This window comes from Centropristis striata, chromosome 17 (assembly GCF_030273125.1).
Source record: "Centropristis striata isolate RG_2023a ecotype Rhode Island chromosome 17, C.striata_1.0, whole genome shotgun sequence".
Taxonomy (NCBI): Eukaryota; Metazoa; Chordata; class Actinopteri; order Perciformes; family Serranidae; genus Centropristis; species Centropristis striata.
Window position 1 is genome coordinate 23335113 of NC_081533.1, and position 19838 is coordinate 23354950.

General features: G+C 38.0%; 3 protein-coding genes across 3 annotated transcripts; all 3 read right to left on the minus strand.

The window, feature by feature from the left end:
• Positions 1 to 8300, minus strand: si:ch211-163l21.10 (basal body-orientation factor 1). The gene is made up of 12 exons (XM_059354996.1): positions 8178 to 8300; positions 7002 to 7207; positions 5812 to 6064; positions 5648 to 5713; positions 4910 to 5053; positions 4725 to 4805; positions 4532 to 4602; positions 2508 to 2652; positions 1844 to 2337; positions 1640 to 1744; positions 893 to 964; positions 1 to 711 (listed from the first exon to the last, which is right to left on the minus strand). The coding sequence occupies exons 2-12, from the start codon at positions 7043 to 7045 to the stop codon at positions 615 to 617; spliced, it is 1572 nt and encodes a 523-aa protein (XP_059210979.1). The 5' UTR covers positions 7046 to 7207; positions 8178 to 8300; the 3' UTR covers positions 1 to 614.
• Positions 8301 to 8384: 84 nt separating this feature from the next.
• LOC131989692 (uncharacterized) lies at positions 8385 to 12338 on the minus strand. The gene is made up of 9 exons (XM_059354997.1): positions 12206 to 12338; positions 10580 to 10708; positions 10421 to 10504; positions 10139 to 10334; positions 9995 to 10063; positions 9561 to 9677; positions 9149 to 9251; positions 8863 to 9037; positions 8385 to 8604 (listed from the first exon to the last, which is right to left on the minus strand). Exons 1-9 carry the CDS (start codon positions 12227 to 12229, stop codon positions 8524 to 8526), a joined length of 978 nt encoding a protein of 325 aa, XP_059210980.1. The 5' UTR covers positions 12230 to 12338; the 3' UTR covers positions 8385 to 8523.
• Positions 12339 to 12880: 542 nt separating this feature from the next.
• nagk (N-acetylglucosamine kinase) lies at positions 12881 to 17148 on the minus strand. The gene is made up of 10 exons (XM_059354984.1): positions 17104 to 17148; positions 16086 to 16170; positions 15830 to 15928; positions 15549 to 15690; positions 15055 to 15165; positions 14846 to 14958; positions 14619 to 14706; positions 14435 to 14532; positions 14255 to 14333; positions 12881 to 14124 (listed from the first exon to the last, which is right to left on the minus strand). The coding sequence occupies exons 1-10, from the start codon at positions 17130 to 17132 to the stop codon at positions 13922 to 13924; spliced, it is 1047 nt and encodes a 348-aa protein (XP_059210967.1). The 5' UTR covers positions 17133 to 17148; the 3' UTR covers positions 12881 to 13921.
• Positions 17149 to 19838: the final 2690 nt, after the last annotated feature.

The following is a 19838-nucleotide window of genomic DNA, read 5'->3' on the forward strand; positions in this document are numbered from 1 at the left end:
ATTTTTTCTTTACAGGACATCTATTTTACACACAGATAAAAACTGTAACCTCACAGTGGAAAGCTGAAGATGCCACCTTGAACACACCTGTCTTCCACACTGATCGTCTTCACTGATTGCTGCTTGGGTAATATATTAGTCCACTTCCATGTTTTTGGTGCAGGTATTTTTCAAACCTTATGCGAACCCTACATGTGTACACATAAACTGTACACCTCTTTTCCAAATGTACTGGGAGCACGAATCAACCAACCGTGCCTGGTGATGGTGCACAGTAATCAAATGAACTGCACTTTGGGGTCAAGAGTCCTGCATGTGAATGGTTCAGTTATACGCCATATTTAATAAGTTAAATTAGATGTGTATATGTAGATAAATGTTAACCAATGTGGATGCAGAGAGTATGTACATTATGTGATACATATTTTGGTATAAGCATTTTGCATTTTGTTTCCAGTGAAGAGATCCTTTTAAAGAATTCAAACAAGTACTCACAAGCCATATATACATGCATGGTAAGATATTTATAATGAGCACAAACAAACATCTTGTATTAACCTACACACATGATTGGCGCTCTGTGGGAAGCGTACAAAGCAGAGGCTGCACAGAGGTCATTCGGTGTGTATATCAGGCAGGTTGTTTGTGTTCGATCGCACAATGGGCTGAGGTGCCTGGGTGATGAAGGTTGAGGAGAGCTCCTCTCTAGTCCTGGAAGACAGTTAGCATTATGCAACATTAAAATGCATAAATCAAAAGTAGGCATGCATGTTCTCACAGCCAATGCCTTTTCAGCAAGACATGGAATGTGGCACCAATAAATCTGCTCAGGCTTCATTATTGAAATGATGAGGTATAACTTTTATTCTTGTACATTCCTTTAGTTTCTTACCCGGCAGCATCACTGTCAATAAGGCTCTTCTTCTCAGAGGAGGCAGATACAGCCAGATGTTGGCTGACTTTCCTATCAGGAAAATTGTCGTTAAATACAGAACCTCATAGTGAAAAGTCATGTTTTAGCACACTGGTGTCTCTCACTCTTGGGAAGGGGTTATTCTGGGTCAATACGGTGCACATGGATTTGCATGCTGCTAACTATTCTGTGTTATTCTGCTGGACTAGGTGCCAGACCACTGTTAACATGAATATATATATATATATATATATATATATATATATATATATATAATCTAGCCTGCCATATCCCCATACATCCAGATTCCCTGCACATGCCTTTCTAAAAAAATCATGTTACCAGCAGCTTTCTGACCACAAGCAACAAAATATAAACTGCTGGTTCATGTGAAGAGGGGCCAATAGGCTGAAACCAAATCAGTGTGACCAGATGTTTGTTTACAAGACTCTGTGGCTGGGCCTATTTTTACTATTGTGCCCAGACTCTTTCTTCATTCTGGATGAAGAGGAAAATTGTTTGAAGCCAGGCTAATAATTTAAGTTTGTTAAAGGGAGGAGTCACTAGAAGATAAGGTAATTGAGGTAATTGATCTACAAGTTTAAGCCATTTTTTCAGGGATTTTTCAGGGATCATGGAGTTAGGATGGAGTTTAGCAATACAAAAGCAACGAGCAAGTCGTCTGCTAAGACAAACATAATGCAACTATGGGGAGTTTTTTTTTACCTGTCCTTCTGCCCATTCATTTTAGCAAAGAGCAGCCTGAGCACTTGTTCCTTCTGCTCCCAAGTGAGATCTGAGATTTCAACCTTGCTGTTTGGTTGATGAGTCCTTAAAAACAGGTGGATTAAATGAAAATTTCTGTTAACCCCATGGCAATGTACACATTCTTTCTCACATTTTTAAGTCATGGAAATGACGTGGACCTACCACGTTGCAGCCGCCTCCATGTCTGAATAGACAGTGTTGGTACTGTGGGGGCCTTTGTGAAAGGTGCGGATGGGTGGGAACTTCAGTTTTCCTGCTGTGGCTTCTCTCAGCCTCCAGCGATAAGCCTGCAGTGCCTCCTTTTTGTATTGCAGCCTGCTGGTCATGATCTCCTGCTTCACCTGGGCCAGCGCCTCGTGGAAGAACTGCTCCAACTCCGTGCGCTGCTCTACAATGGTGCTCGCTAGTCGTTTGACGTGCCCCAATTCCCTCTCCCGCATGGTCAGCACTTTCTGCAGCTTCTCCAACTCTACCGGGCTTGCCTGGATGCTGATCAGGGTCTTCTCCTCCTCCTTCTTCTCCTCTCTCTCTGTCTCCCCAGCTTTTTGCACTAGGGCCTGCTCCAGGGAAGCTACCTTGGCCCTCAGTTTAGATAGCTCGTTTTTTTGGGCCTCCATCTGAGCTGCATTTTTCTTTACCATCAACTCAAATGTGTTCTGGGGGAGTAGACAGAAGAGCGAAGTAGAAAGCACAGATGACACCTAGATATGGAAATCCTTCAATATTTAGAGCTGGAACAGATAACTGAGTGAGTGACCAAAGCTTCAACATGGTTTTACCCCCTTCATTTACTGTCATTGTTTGCTGTCCTATGGTTCAAACATACCTTGTCCAGTGCCAGGGACGCATTTTCCTTCTCCATTGATTTTATCAATGCATACAGGTCTTCTCCTTCCTTTATGTGAAATTTCAGCGCTTCATTGAGTCGGACATTCTCCTTGAACACAGAGCGCGAGGCATCATCCAGCTGCCTAAAGAGTTTACAGGACAAACAAAAAAGTCTGTTTATGAACATATCCCTTTGAATCCTAATTTCATGCCAAACTTCATTTGTACAAAGAGTTAAGATTTGTTTAAACCTGCATGGAGCATTCCAAGGTGAACTCAAATGACTGCCTTGTGGTTGTATGCCTCTGCATAAACAGTGCAGTTTACATTTATGTCTGTCCAGACTCATATAAAATGTGCAGTGAAGACTTTGAAGGAATAAAGACAATAACTGTATTTTTGGGTGAAAGGAAAGATGTCACGATAAGACATACAGTAGTGTTCAATATAATAGCAGTCCAATGTGACTAAGCAGATTAATCCAGGTTTTTAGTATATTTTTATTGCTACATGGCAAACAAGGTACCAGTAGGTGCAGTAGATTCTCAGAAAACCAACAAGACCCAGCATTCATGATATGCACGCTCTTAAGGCTGTGCAATTGCGCAATTAGTTGAAAGGGGTGTGTTCAAAAATATAGCAGTGTAGCATTCAATCAGTGAGGTCATCAATTTTGTAAAAAAAAAAAAGGGGTGTATCAGGTGGCCTCTATTTTAAGGATGAAGCCAGCAATTGTTGAAGGTTACAATTTGCCAAAGAACACATCAACTGGCCTAAAGAGAAATGGAGGAACATGTCATGTTGCACAGGTCATGTTGCCTTATGCTGAAGAGGACATGCCCTTGAAATGGGTGTTTCAACAAGACAATAACCCCAAACACACTAGTAAATGAGCAAAATCTTGGTTCCAAACCAACAACATTGATGTTATGGAGTGGACCTTAATCCAATTGAGAACTTGTGAGGTGACGTCAAAAATGCTGCTTCTGAAGCAAAACCAAGAAATGTAAATGAATTGTGAAATGTTGTTAAAGAATCTTGGAGTGGAATAACAGCTGGAAGGTGCCACAAGTTGGTTGACTCCATGCCACACAGATGTGAAGCAGTTATAAAAAAACTGTGGTCATACAACTAAATATTAGTTTAGTGATTCACAGGATTGCTAAAACAAGAACCAAAAAAGTCGTTACAAAATAGTTTTGTGTTTGTAAAGTCAACGGCAGACACTGCTATATTTTTTAACACACCCCTTTTAACTAATTGCCCAATTGCACAGCCTTAAGAGCTGCATATCACGAATGCTGGGTCTTGTTGGTTTTCTGAGAATCTACTGCACCTACTGGTAACTTGTTTGCCATGTAGCAATAAAAAATATACTAAAAACCTGGATTAATCTGGTTAGTCACATTGGACTGCTATTATATTGAACACTACAGTATATGTACGATTCCAGAGAGTATTTTCCAGTGAGAAACATGCTTTCTTTACTGAGTTATGGCATTGAATAATGGCCAAAATTGTTTTTGAAGAAATGTATGATGTAACAATAAAGTTGAACTTTGAACCTTTGGATATAAAATGTGAAATATAGTCATAACTAGCAGATAAATTCTTAAGTTGTGGCCAAAAATGTATTTTGTGAGGTCACAGTGACTAAAGGGTACGAAAGAAAGCTCAGCTGTTTAAAATTAAATCAATTACTGACACAGGACTGGCAGGACAACACCAGTGTCAATGTTGATGTTTTATGAGCTCTAAAAAATAACTAATAGTAGAAGTGAATTATATATCTGATGGCCCCACACACATTACACTCTACTCGTTCTGGGGCAGCTGAAGATGTGATTACTGGCTTCGGTGATGTACATGATCTGAATATTACCAACCATTGTGGTCCAGGAAATCACATTAGTTCTGGTTATATACTGTATGTATGATACATTTTTTTTCTTTACATTCAGACATCACAGTTCAGTTTACAGAATAAAATTAGATTGTAAGGGACAGTGGAAACACACTCACACAATGGCTTCATTGTGGGCTCTCTCCACCACCCGGTCAATTGTTCGCTCAGCTTCTTTCTCCAGGCGTTCCTGCAGGTACATTTGCAAAACTCACTTGACAATATTGGTCTCCACAACAATCTAACTTTGATTCCCCCTTATTATTAGTCAGTATCTTCCAAATAGGTCAGAGTAGGATGAACTGACCATACCTTTTCTTTGAGAAATTTGTACTCCATCTTGTTTAGGTTTTCCCTGTGATCCTTGTCAGCAGTGTCCATGCTTTCTCTAACCTACAAAATAAAAAGGTTTTGGTTATTGGTCATCGTGTATCATCCTGACAAAGACAATAACTGCCCTCTATAGCAAGCACTTTATACTGTTTTTTTCCCCTCACATCATTGAGCTCCTGCTCCATCTGGGCTTTCCTCTTCTGGAACTCCTTAATTTTCTTCATCCCATCTTGAATCATGTTAAAATCACTGGATTTTTTTCTGAACAGTTCCTTCATGTCATTGATTTGACTTGTGTAATCATTAATCTGTTAAAAAAAATCAGATTGGATACACAAAATTGAAAATATATGCATGCATACTTTTATTGTAAAAATGCATCTGCTTATCTGCGTACTAGAAATTCTGCATAGTTTCCATAACTGCACCGAGTATCAGTGAGCGACTTTTATACCAAAGTTCACACAGGACGTACTCTTTTGTAACAAACTTAAGCACAGACCAGTCAGGCTAAATACCTCAGGATGCTTCTCTGGTAAAGCCGGTCTGAGTAAAAATGTGACAAAATGAGTCACCAGAGACATTTACGTGAGGACTTACTTAGAGGAAATCAACAATCTGATTACAACTTTAGGCCTTATCGTTATTCTTTACATCACTCTCTATTTGTTAATTTACATCAATGCACCAATATTTCTGAAGGTTGGTTTGCATCATTTACAATTTTCACTCTGTGTGATCCAGCAAATGGTAATAATAAATAATAATACATTTTATAGCAGTTTAAAACATACTCAAAGTCACTTTTTCAAATGGTCACAGTTTTGGGGTGAAAGTGATAAATGCAGATGCATAAAAAACTGAATTTCTTTTCTTGTGGCTGTGTATAAAAATGAACTCACCAGCTTTTTTTGCTCTTCATGTGCAAGTGCCTCCTGACTTTTCAGGCTCTTCTGCAGTGCACTGATCTGTTAAAGTATGTTTGGTAAAAAAAACAAAAAAACAGCCGAGTTAATCATTCATATTGTTCATTTACACATAAAAAAACCAAATGTTTCTTTACGACCTTCTCCTCCTTAGCTGCATCTTGTCTCTTCAGAAAGCCCGTTATATCTATAGTGTCCTTCTCCAGGCGGTACAGTTGGTTGGTGAGGTCTTCATTTGCGGCTGCCAACTTACGGCAAGCCTCGCGGTACTCGGCGAGCGACTGGTCGGTGACCTTTAACCTCAGCTCCCACAGGGCAGCGTTGGCCTTGGCTTTCTCCATGTCCGTCTCTTTGTCCGCTTTTGAATCCTGTTTGCCTTCTTTCTTTCCTTTCCTGTTACAAAATACAAAATACAGTTCACTGGTGGACTCAGTTTGAAAGTGCCCTCTTGGATGACAAAACATGGTGATGTGCCCTTCTTAGTGGCGCTGGTGCCCCACCACATAAAGCAGGTCCCCTGTTTATTATTTCCGCTCCTGCCCCTCAAACATCCTGAGTCCACCAGTAGAGGAGTTCGCGTTTCCGTTTCAACATCAACGCAGTAAAAAAATATAAAATAGTGTAGAAATCGTCACACTGTTAAAATAATCGCCTAAGTCATTTTTTGTCAAAATTGTTTTTTTTTGCCTAAATCATCTCCTCATGACGCCGGCCACCTTTGGTGAAATTGCTGCATCCTCAGTTGATCAGATCATGTGATTTTACCCCTTTAATATAATGGCCTATGTCAAGTGTGTGACTTAAGCGGATTTATTATGCCTAAGTCAAAATAAAATGTTACTTAGGCAATTTTTGATCATGCCTTTGTGACTTAAGCAAGATATGGTAACACTTTATTTTGAAGGTGTCTACATAAGAGTGACATGAGCGTGTCATAAACATGACATGGGATGTGTCATGAACATTAATGACACTTTGAAGTAACATTAATGCTCATGATACTTGTCATGTCATGTTTCTGACAGGCTTGTGTGACTCTTATGTAGACACCTTCAAAATAAAGTGTTACCATATCTTGCTTAAGTCACAAAGGCATGTTCAAAAATGTCCTAAGTCATTTATTTCTCTTAAGTTACATAATTTACTCACAGTGTTATTACTATGCCAATAGCCATCCTTTGTTACATCCTTTTTGAGTGAAATGATCAATAAATGTCATATGTTACACTTTTAGTGAAGTTTTTTGTGTTTCCTGCAAAACTTGAAAAAATTAGTTATAATCATAACGATTATTTTAACAGGGTGACGAAATGTAACGTTACGCACTTACCCGGCTTTCGCCCTCTTTACTTTGGTGGCTTTTTTCTTCGGCATCGCTGCTACTTTTACTGGCTAAAATACTACAGAAAACCACTCTTTGACACGATGAGAAGAAGTGACACAGTATTAACACTAACAGTTAACAGTACCGAGCTCCGAGCAACCCGCCGTGAATGTTTGTGTAGTGCTGTTGCCATGGAGTAGCTGTATCCCACGCTGTAAAAAAAAAAAAAGGGAAAATAAAACGTTAAAAAAATTGCAGCAAAATTTGCCAAACAATTAGCGCCAGTAACATACAGTAAGCATCTGTATTTAAGACATATATATAATATATCTAATAACATATAGATATTAATATCTAAAGTTAATAATTTATATTTCTTTACTTTAATATGACGGGAAGAGACTTTTAACCATTTTTTTTTTACGATTTCTTCTAACATTGAATTAAAAGTTTTACGTAATAAAATAAAAAACCCAGAACGTTCAGCCTATATTTTGCAATATGCGTATTTTTATTTATTTATTTTGACATTGAATTCACTGTAATTTAACATTTTAAACTATTAAGCAATTGAATAATACTACATTTGCCTCAATTTAGAAAACCCCCAAAGAAAAACTCTGTTAAATAACACAGTCAATTGGTCAAAGGTCAAATTTCTCTGCTACAGGACCTTGAATAACCTATAATACTGTGTATTTAATAAGCACATGCTGATCAGGCTTGTTTGTTCAGTCTTCTATGCTAACTATGGTATGGCACTTTATTATCTTCATGTCTTAAATACATTTTGATGTCTGTAAAAAAAACAACAGCTTATTCATTTAGCTATGCACTTCCTTAGAAAACTGAATTTCAGTCACCTTCTGATAAAGCTCACAGACAATGCACATTTAATTTATTCATTTATTGTTGGTGATAGCCATATAGAGATAGATAGATTTTTTTAATGTTATGTTTAAATATGCAAATGACTTAGGAGAAATATACAGAAACAAATAGACAGAGTGTGGTAAAATAGGCACCTAAATGTATACTTTGAATGTTTTTTTCCACACTAGTCTGAAAGAGGACATTTTAAGTAAAGTAGTTCTCTAAATCTCTAAATTGACCAGTGCATGAAAAGACTGTTTTTGCCTGTAGTGTCTTGCATTAAGTAAAGAATCTGAGTGCTTCTCTCACCACTGCACTGCTGTGTGCACACTTAAACCTCTTCCCAACAGGATGACAAGGACCACATTTCACTGTCTCCTTGAAGTGCCTGCCAGCAGATGGTTTACTGCTGTGTGATGACTCATTCTCAGATTCTGTATCTGAGGCAAGATAACTTGACTTCTACCTCAGTCAGGAAGGACTTTTCATATGTGGTAACCCATTTGGCCTGGAAGTGGTGGGCAATTGGATGAAGAAGCAACTCTTTTTAACATTTACACTGAAATAAAGCACTTTAAAAGGGGTTCATCCTGGTTGACACACACACAAACAATGTTTTTTATCATCTGCTGTGTATTGAGACAAAAGTTGAGATTCAGAACGAAGGATAAAGTATCTGGTGACAAGGAGGATAACGATGGTCGATGTCACTCTGCTGCGCCTTCGACTGGGCCCACTGGGGGGAGACACACAAGGTGATAAAGGACAAATATACAAGTAAGAGCCAGAGAGATTGTTTGAATTTGGTGATCATTGATTGATTGATTGATTTTATTTGACCATTCTTGATATAAACAATATGAAACAGCAACCTGTGTCATACGTAATATAAATAATTAAAAAAATAGTCAGGGATGACACAATAAAGCCCTAAGGCCTATTTCCATTGTGGTCCCTAAATCACATACAAACACACTCGGTCGACCTGGCTTACCTCAGCAGTGTACCTGGCTTGGTACTCTGTCAACGGTAGCTTCCTGCTGGGCTCTGTGCAGTAGAAAGTGGGCTGAACATGGGCCAGAGGTAATGTGTTGCTGCGAGGCATGCAGGGGGGGAAGGTTTGCATCTTAAAGCAACAACCATTGGGACACTCAGTTTCCCATGCACAGCTGAGAGGGGCAATGAGAGAGTGTGAAATGAACACAGGGTACAGAGGGTCTGAGAGAAGAAACTAAAACAATTTCCAAAAATGTGAGATGTGTTATGTGCCTGTGGCTTACCAACTACACTGTCTGGGAGCAGGCTGAAGGAAGGGGCTGTTCTTCAGTCCAATAGCCGGTCCAAAGCCCCTCAAGAAGGCATGCGTATCCCAATTTTCAGCATCTAATTAAGAGCACATTAATTCAATGGTCATTCATGTCATTGAACACTTAAGACTCAAGATTCAGATGATAAGTGTGGTTCTTCTGAGTGCTAATTACAGGAATCTATCGGTTGGAAGAGAATATTCATAGACATTTTTTGTCATTAGTGTATAATCACTTCAAACTAAGAATCACCACGTTATCGTTAGCTTAGCTTCCCTATTTCTACATAGGGAGTAGGTCCTCTTGCATTGATGTCAAGATAGTGTCCAGTGTTCAGACAATCATGTGTTAGCATGTTTGTGTGTGTGACCGAGAGTTGGCCTACCTTTGATTGTGATAATTGGACTGGAGGCCACAGGACAGTGGAGCAGGTGCTGCAGTCCGGCTTCTCTGAAGTCTTCACAGCAGGCCGGACCGACATGAGATGACAACACAATCACACCTGAAAGTGTACAAATGAAGAGCAGGTTTATGGAAATTATGTGTACTCCAAGAGCCACTTAACCTTCAATTTGAAGGACTTTGAAACAATAGCTGGCTTCAAAAAATAGCCGATTAAAAAGTGCAGTGAAAGTGCAGTGAATTGCAGAGACCACAAGCAAAAAGTATTTAAAAATAACTGAATGATCAAATAAAGATACCTAAAGATAAGTGTTTTTTTTGTGTGGGGAAAAAAAAAAAATATATAAAAAAAAAATAATAATAATAAAATAAAATAAAATAAAATAAAGATACCTGAAGTGAAAAGAACTGTCTTACCTTCCTCATAGAGAATATCAATCTTCTTCCTGGGCTCATCTTTTGCCTTCTGCTGCTCCAACACATTCCCTGTCAGAAGAAGATGGACTGAGTACCAATGCTGATTTGTTTGTGTTTCAGAGTGAGATGGAGAAAAGTCCTTACCCATTCCACCATAGACATAGTGCAGCTGCCCTTTCTCCTCATCACCAAATAAAGGCCAAGTCTCTCTTGCAACTCCCACTTCCTGTGTCCTTGCATCTGTCAGGGAAGAGCCAACATCCCTGGAGGCCTCAGACATGGAAGGAGGGAGGAGGCCAAGTCGACACAAGGAGGCAGGGAAGAGGGAACAAGAGGGAGGCTGAGGGATGGGTGAAGAGTAAGAGTGGTACTGACAACAGAGATCTATGATGAACTTGTTACATGTGAGTGTATGGGTTGGTTCACCTGTGACCTGCTACTGGAGCCGTAGATGCTGTTAGTTGTCTTGTAAAAGTATTGAGGATATACAGGCCAGGTATCACGATAAGTCTATGAAAACATAATTACCATCATGCCAGTGAATCAATGTATTCATCAGTCAATCTATCTATTAATGCATCCAACCTGTGGTGAGCTGATAAATGCAGGAGCAGCTTTAGCTTCAGTTCTGGGCTTCAGCTGGCGCTCACTCACAGGTTTATAGTCACTACTATAGGTGGTGACATACCTCTCCATAGGCATCAGCCCTAGAGTCTGGAAGTGAAAAACATGCATCATGTACAGGATTCACACATAACAGTGTCAGAATCTGGTTTGAAACTGGTTTGACCATACACAGCTTTTTGACAAACAAGCGGTAGTAAGATACTTTAAAAGTAGCCATAAAAACAGCAATACAACAACGTACCAGTATTGACTATTACCATAATATAAAAAAAAAGAAGATAAATATTGATATCACATTAGCACATATAATATTGTGTAAATTATTTTAAATGGTTGTGATTATAGGTTTATTAATTCGTCTGGTTGCCTTCTTTACTATCCGTTAGATTCATTTTTTAAATTCTTTTTTACAGTTATGGTAACATACTCTCTCTCCATCCATATTGTGATAGTAATTAATTGCAAAAAAACAGATAAATAATATTGCTAATAATAATTTGACTCATTTTGTTTCAAGTTCTCAATATAATTCTATAATGATAATATTGAGAATTATTTTGGCCAAATAAATATCTGATATTGCATAGATATACTGTATTGACATCTCTTATTGGATTTTTTTTACAGATGCATTAGGCTAATGTCAGAGTAGCATTTTACAGTTGCCTCTGTAAAGTAACTATTAACAGTTGCCAAAGAAATGTGTAGAAAAATTACATTATTCTGAAATGTAGCAAAGTAAAATAAAAACTTAAAGTACTTGAGTAAAGTGTGGCACAAATCGCTTTGTCTTTGTTTTCTGGTAGGCACCTTTTTTTGCTTTACTTCTTACAAAACAAAACAACAAACACCCAAAAATGGCTGAATTCTACCCGCACAAAATTTTAAGCTAGGCTGGGTCATTTTCTTTTTCTGGACTTTGCAAGTTAAGACTGGTAATTAATCTTAAAGGAGAATTAAAATGGGATTTATATTATTCAGGTGTTCAGAAACACGACTACATATGAATGATTAAATATGTGTTAATAGGTTTGTAATATCTTCTGTGTCTGGTAATTAATATCTTGCCTATGTCGTGTGTTCATATGGTTCATGGCTTGTTTCTGCTGCCCCCATGTGGCCAAACATCAATTAACATGAATGCAAGTTTAAATGAAAAAGTGCTAGCTAAATAAATCACATTTCTCATATATCTGATGACAATGTAATTAAAGTAGAGTGATGGAATTAAAAGTTAAATGCATCCTCATGGCTTTCATTTTAAGAACACTGTTATACATGAGCTGAAATTTTAGCTCTATATCAGTAATGCTGCCTGTGGTGCAGTTAGTGGATGGTGACAAGTTTGCCTTGAGGCAACAGACTCCACATAAAAAAGGGAAAGGTCAGTGGTGAGTAGTAGTAGGCTAACAGCAGCTGCAGCAGCAGGAGAGATGTTTTCATTTTTGAGTCAAATATGTTTTACCTCCTCATTTCAATTCAAAACATACCGGGAGAAACATAAACAAGATTTGCATAGTTAAACTCAAAGATAAAAGAAACATTATTAGACAAAAGAAGTTGCTTGAATCTCTGAGTATTTACCTTCAGCTGTTTGGAGGGAATCATCTGATGTTTTTTTGATTTCTCTTTGGTAGAGTAATCTTACTTCTCCATCACTGCAGTGAAGCTCAACTGAACTGAGTCTATCCAGACACTCTCTGTAAGAGAGCCACTGGAATGTTTTTACTTAAATTTCATCTATATTGATTCGATTTACTGCAGCAGAAGAAACGTTACTACTATTTCTTCTGCTACAGTTCATGGAGGCTACAAGACAGGTAATGCTGTAATTCAGTGGACAGTCTATTGAAGGAAACACTGTGGTTCATCTGCACTCTCTGATGGGACTGATGTTGCACACAAAGCCACAATAAAGCATGGCTGATCCACTATTTATATTTGATGTAACCAGCACCAGATTGACGAAATGATAACGGTTAAGTTCAATGAAAACTCGCAGGTAAAATAAAATCTCACAAATAAATCTGTCAAGACTGTATGTGGTTGCCAGCCATCTCCCAATGCATCTATCCAAAACACCCCAAACTTGTTGCTATAATGACTCACTATGCAAAAAAGACATTGGTTTGGTTAAATTCTATAGTGTTCCACAGTAAGGGTATTATTTAAAACATCCCTTTTTGTTTGGGTGCAATACAGTCAAATCTAACTGAACTAAAACTAATTTCAGAAATAAAGAAATACAACATCAAACAATACGCTGCAATTTTAATTATACTTTATTGTACATATGGCACCATTGTGGTTTTTAACGGCAGATGGTTATTGTATGGATCACTGTGATAACATCACGCACAATTACGCATGACAAACATGATGACTGCTTCAACATGTCCAAAAAAATGGGAATCCAATTTAAAAACTGCCAGAATCTGACTGTATATAAGAGCTGAATATCAATTTGTATGCACGCCACAGGGTGCCCAGACTGTCAGTGCATCATGACGGGAAGAGCCATGCCAAGGATGAAAGTTATTAATGTGATTGGCTATGATTGCAACAGAATGCAAAGTGCCCACATAAAATGTATGATAATGTCCTCTTTCAGATATCAGAAAGTGAGCCTGGCCACGGAATTGGCGCACCTTTGACTCACTGCGCACCATGTTGCCCTACCCAAATTACAAATGTATAAAAAAGAAAGTATAAAACAGGAATAATTGTGAATGAATGCTGTCTTCTAGAATCATTAATATCTCAGTACATGTGGATCCATTTGAATGAGTGTTTTATTTTCAGTTTTTACATTACTATTGAAGAAACTGACACTGTGATGTGTTTGTCACAGGTGGAAAAGTGGTGTAATAGCACCATCTGCAATTAAAAAACACAAGTGTAGAAAGCCTAGAGATGAATAAAGTGTTGCTTTTCGTTCAGTTTCTTTTTTATTATTATCACAGTTTAAATGGAACCTTAATTATCTTGGGAATCAGATATTGTTCACATACCTAATTTTTTCTTTTTTATTATAAATGTCAAATGTAAACAAGTATTGTAAAGGTGCAAAAATTTGCAATTACAGTACAATGAAAGTAATGTCAGTGCACTTGTCAAAAGAGTACTTTTTCTTTATATTTCCAACCCCCTTATTTACCTGTGAGACCAAATCAAGTGCCATGCCGTTATTACACAATCATTATAATCATCATACTTATAGTAAGTTGGACATAATGACCAACAGTTTCTCTCCAGGTGAACCCTGATTGGCTAGGATCTATGGAATGTGCAGCTGCATTCTCATTGGCTGCTGTTAAAAGTGTGTTGGCAGAAGACTTTGGCGTTTGCTTTGTAATCCATAGTTAAGGCAGCACCAATGCTCTGAGCACCGAGACTTGCGCCGCCGAGGGCTGAGGACTGACGCAAAAACAGGAGGCTGTATCCATTGAAGCGACCCTTGAACTTGTCAGATGAAGCCACTTTATCCAAGGCCTCGGTGAACCCTGGTCACAGACAAAGAGAGGAAATGAGATTTAGCGGAAATTTTGGCTGCTTCAGCTCATTTTCTTTCAGTGTCAAAATGATATTTTGAAATAAGTTAAGACCTCATTGTCTTGAGTTGGAGACACTGACCTGGCTTCAGAAGCTCCCAGCTCTTCCACACAGAGCCCACACACAGGATGGGCAGGCCCAGGTCACTACTCAGTAGTGGCTGCCATCACAGAGACGACAAAATAAAAAAAAATCAATGTCTTAACTTATATAAAGTATAAGTGAAAGCACAGTATACTGTATACATGTGAGTTACTTTACCTCTTGTGCTGCAGCTAAGACTGCTTCTACATGTTTTGCCAGGACTCTCCCTGCCTCAGTGAACACATACCGACAGAGAGCATCCCCTGCTTCTGCACCTGAAACACACTTTCATTAAACCTGCCATTCAAATCTTCCATTTTTTCCCCCTTAACAACTAAGCAAGACGTGATGTGCCGCCTACCTTCAGCCAGCTTCTTACAGAAACCGGCAAAGTGGGATTTCTGGAAGTTTCTGTACAGGTGCGGCAGCATGCCCATCAAATCTGACACCTAAGATTAATTGAACAGGTGTTTCAGATATCTAATTGATTTTATTTTAATTTATACTTCATCCAGCACTTCCCTACTCAAACCTGAGCTACAATTACTGTACAAGTGACTAAATGTCTCACTATTGTTGCAATCTGACCTGGAAGTATTCCTCCATAGCCTTTCTGACATGTGTAACGTCATGAGGAGGAGCCACCAGTTTGTCTTTGGCATCAAACACTGTCTTCACCGCCAAATGAGCGATCCAGAATGCTGAGAATGAAAAGATGTTTAGAGAGAGTTTGGTCCAATCAGTAGAAGCAGTGAAGCAATACATGATTCATATACAGAACATATTGGCATGGTTACCTGATCCTTCATCGCCCATCATGTGCCCCCAGCCTCCACAGCCGATCTGTGAGCCGTCAGGATTGACTAACTTGCAGTTAGAGCCGGTCCCTGATATCAACACTACACCTCCTACAGAGGAAACAGTCTGAGCTGAGCAGGAGTATAGGACAATAATGACAACTGCATTGATCTCATTAAGCCATAAAGTTTGGAAACACACCATAAATTATATCATATTTATACAGCCACACCTAAAGGGGTAAAGTATAAAGACTTGCCCTGTTAAGACACTTTAAGGCCATGATTAAGACTGCACCTGTAACTAGTGTTTCAAATGTGAGTGTAAGTGGTACAAAAGTAGCTACAATGTGGATTAATTACATTTTATGCAAAAGTATACGGTAAAATGGTTGAAAATAATAATGAATATAAGCGGTTGAGATTATAATAGATGTAAATGCAAGTTACTCTTTAATGCATGTCTTATAACAGGATAGAAAAACACTAGTTACCACAATCGCTGGCGGTCGCCATGGCCCCGATTGCATCAGTGGTGATGAAGTAGTGCTGGCTGAGGGTGGGGAACCGTTTCTTCATGTCAGCGATCAGTTTGTCGATGGCGTCCTTCTGCTCCCCTCCACTCAAAGACATGCCCTGCACACACACACACACACACACACACACACACACAGAAATCAGTGTCCACCAAATCCAAATCAGTCCACTTGACTCTCATTTCTTCATCAATTACTTTCATTTGAGGTAAATAACAGTGTTTAGGCGTTTAACTGACCAGTGAGCATAGTGGCGTGTTTGGATCCAGCCCTGCCTCCTTCTTGGCTCTCTGGACCATGTCGTTGATGGTTTCAATACATTTGTCCACCCCTACCAACTGTATACACACACGGACACACACATAAATGCATTCGATAAACATATAAGCCGAGTACAAACCCCCAAATTCCCTTTAATCATCAATTGTTTTAAAAAAAGTGTGTTTCCTACCATTCTCCACAACCAAATCTACCTCTGTCCCTACTTGTGCTCACCCAGTGGTTGGTGGACGGTCCCTCTGTCTCTGCCAGGATCTTTCCATCTGCTGCCAGCAGCACCGCCTTGGAGTGTGTCCCCCCACTAGAGACAGACAGACAGAATATAGACGGCATGAGAGAAACAGAAACATGTGCATAGAGGACATACCATAGAGGAGCATCAAGAAAAAACATATCGTCACCCTGTTAAAATAATCGCCTAACTCATCTTTTCAAGTTTTGCAGGAAACACAAAAAACTTCACTAAAAATTTAACATATGACATTTATTGATCATTTCACTCAAAAAGGATGTAACAAAGGATGGCTATTGGCATAGTAAAAACACTGTGTGTAAATTATGTAACTTAAGAGAAATAAATGACTTAGGAAATTTTTGAACATGCCTTTGTGACTTAAGCAAGATATGGTAACACTTTATTTTGAAGGTGTCTACATAAGAGTCACACAAGCCTGTCAGAAACATGACATGGCAAGTATCATGAGCATTAATGTTACTTCAAAGTGTCATTAATGTTCATGACACATCCCATGTCATGTTTATGACACGCTCATGTCACTCTTATGTAGACATCTTCAAAATAAAGTGTTACCATATCTTGCTTAAGTCACAAAGGCATGTTCAAAAAAATTGCCTATATATTATTTGTGACAATAAGGACACAGATACTTTTGTTTTTAAGTGGAAAACACTTTTCACACATACATAAATACATAATTGTTATGAATACCCCCCTGAAATGTGGGCATCTCGTTTCAAACCTTTGTTTAGAGTTGCTACAAAATTCAAACTGAGGCATGTGAGGGAGGAGCAGTGGTCACGAGACGCACACACACAACACAAAAACTACCATTCAGGAGACAGACATGGCCAGAATGCAACTCTTTCACTGTAAATATCTCCATGGTAACCTTAACAACACGAATAACAGCCTCAAAAATACACTTGAATTAACTGATAATTCATAAAAAATCAAATTGTTCAAATTGTGTCGTATATTTTAACTAATTCTTACCCCTCTACGCCGCCGAACACTGATGCCATGTCTTGCTTCCTGTTTTGGTCCAGTCAAGAAGCGCAAATATCGCGATAGCAGCAGCTGAGCTTCAACCTGCAATGTTGATAAACAACCAGTAGGTGGCAGCGGTGTATTTCCAACTTACAGAGATAGTTATAGATCCAGTTTTCTATCTATCTATCTATCTATCTATCTATCTATCTATCTATCTATCTATCTATCTATCTATCTATCTATCTATCTATCTATCTATCTATCTATCTATCTATCTTTTTTAAATATAAAAAAGTAAAGATTGAGTAGCCTACAGCAGAAAATATTACTTGTTACTTACAAAAAAAAGGTTCTTACACTTTGAATGGCTTTGTGACAATGAATGACAAGACAATAATAGGGTTTCTAGTCTTGTGAAGGAACACTGGCAAAGTAAAAAGCTCATTGGGTGTCCTGGCTTATTGTCTAGAAAACCATGCTCAGTGTCAAGTGTAATATTGACATAGATTTAGCACCATTTGGTTATGGGCTGGAAAGAGGAACGACAACTTTGAGTTACAGTGTGAGCCAGCAGGAGGCATCTGTAACACATTAACTTTGGGGCCAGCTTCTCTTTGCCAACATAGACTCCTTAAAAATAAGTATCATTATTTGGCTTTTCAAAAGTCCTGTAATATCTATGTAGTTGAAGTATATCTTTGAAGAATAGTGATAAACATGGTCTTACTCAATGCTGTTTGTTTTTATAAGGAATATCAGTTTTCTATTAACTGCATAGTTCTGTTGTAATGTCCTGCAGCTTGCCAAAATCAACTTCATCAGTGCAGTTTACATCACAATTTATGTCACGCATATAGTTAGTATGTGCGTTAGAAAGTGCGTGTGTCAAAGCTGAAACCTACAGTGAAGTTACACAAGAGTGAGGAGGTGGGAGGAGAGGAAGGAGAGGAGCGGCTCGGTGCGCTCACCACGCGCTGCTCACTACCCCTGCAGGGAGACAGCTGCGTCAAGCAGCACAGAGTCAGTACACCACCGGATGTTTACTAATTCACATTTCAAAACAAAAGACAAGATAAGCCTAAGAGGGGAATACTCAGACGTTGCAGCAGCCTCAAAGACAGAAGTAGGTATGGAATAAATGACTGAATGAATGACTGCCTGACTGACTGAATGAATGAATGAATGAATGAATAAATAAATGTGGTATATACAGCTAGTATAAAAATAGATAAATATTTGAATATTTATATGGATATATGATCCAAGAATAATTCAAGACAAAGACACACATAATAGACAAACAAACTTATAATTGGCAAAATTCTATCATGATTCAACTCCATATGATGTGTTTTCAGTTTAGAAATTTGTTAAGCTAAGAAACAGTGTGAACTTATTTATAAAGTCTTCTGGTTTGGTCAACGACACTGACATCATTGTCATGATAATGATTTGCATGATACAAAGCAGTATTGCTCAGGATTATACCTCCTTCAAGAGATAATTAACACTTCTGTCAATTTCCGTCTTATTTTTCATATTTTTCAGTAACTCTGGTTAAAGTTTGGTGAATTTAGAACATACATTAAATTCTGATAATTTAGCATGAGTATAGCATGTATTATTTTTTATTTTTTGTATTGTTAATTGTCGTTAGGTTTCCCTTGGACAAAAAATAATGTTGGGCCTATATAAGCTCCCACTCCCACTCTACAGCAGTTCATGGTGTACACACTGTTGGCTCCAAGTTAAGATATAAGACATAAGACATAAGACATAAAAGACACAGGGACAGAGTAAGAGACAGAGGCTTTATTATCATTGTAGTTATACAACAAAACTTTGTTTGCTTGGTCGCTCTCAGGGATGCCAGCAGCAATAAAATAATAATGAAATATTAATAAAAGTATAAATAGTAAATAAAATATAAAAAAGTTAATATAAGTTGTCATTAAGTTTAGTGCACACAGCAGACTCTCTGTCTTGAGCTTATTAAACAATTAGTTTATGGTCATTTAGTAATAAAAAACAACTTAATTTAGGCCCATGCAGTAGAAATAATGTCAGCTAACCTTAGTTAATGTAGTACTTCAGTGACACAAAGTCCCTAATAGATAGCAAGTCAAATATTTGGTCATACATCATGCACTGAAAGCACAGCGTCAGTTGAAACAACAGGGGTCCTATGTTGACTCTGAGGACCTAGACGGCCCCTTAAATTAAAATCTACACTGTAAAAATGTCTGTAGATTTTACGGTGAAAAACTGCTAAACCATGACACTAAAAGACTGTAAAATGATTAATGGGTTAATTCAGTTTCATTAACAATGAAACACTGTAAATGTATATATCAGCCAAGACACTACACACACACACACACACACACACACACACATATATATATATATATGTATATATACATATATATTTAAATACATTACTCCACTGTAAAATACACTGGCACCGGGTTTGTAGCAAAAACTATACTGTAATATATATACAAGCCATGATTTTTGGCATTTATTTTTTGTAAAAATACTTTTTCTCACTGTTAAATGTAGCCTACTAAACACCACATCTCTAACAGAAATATATTGTAATATTTAATGGTAAAATCTTTAATTTATGCAGCATTTATAATAAATATATTAAGTATTTTCCTGTCAATTATATTGTAGAACAGCATTTCTTTTGATGTAAAAACTTTTAATTTTTTACGGTACAATATGGAATAAAA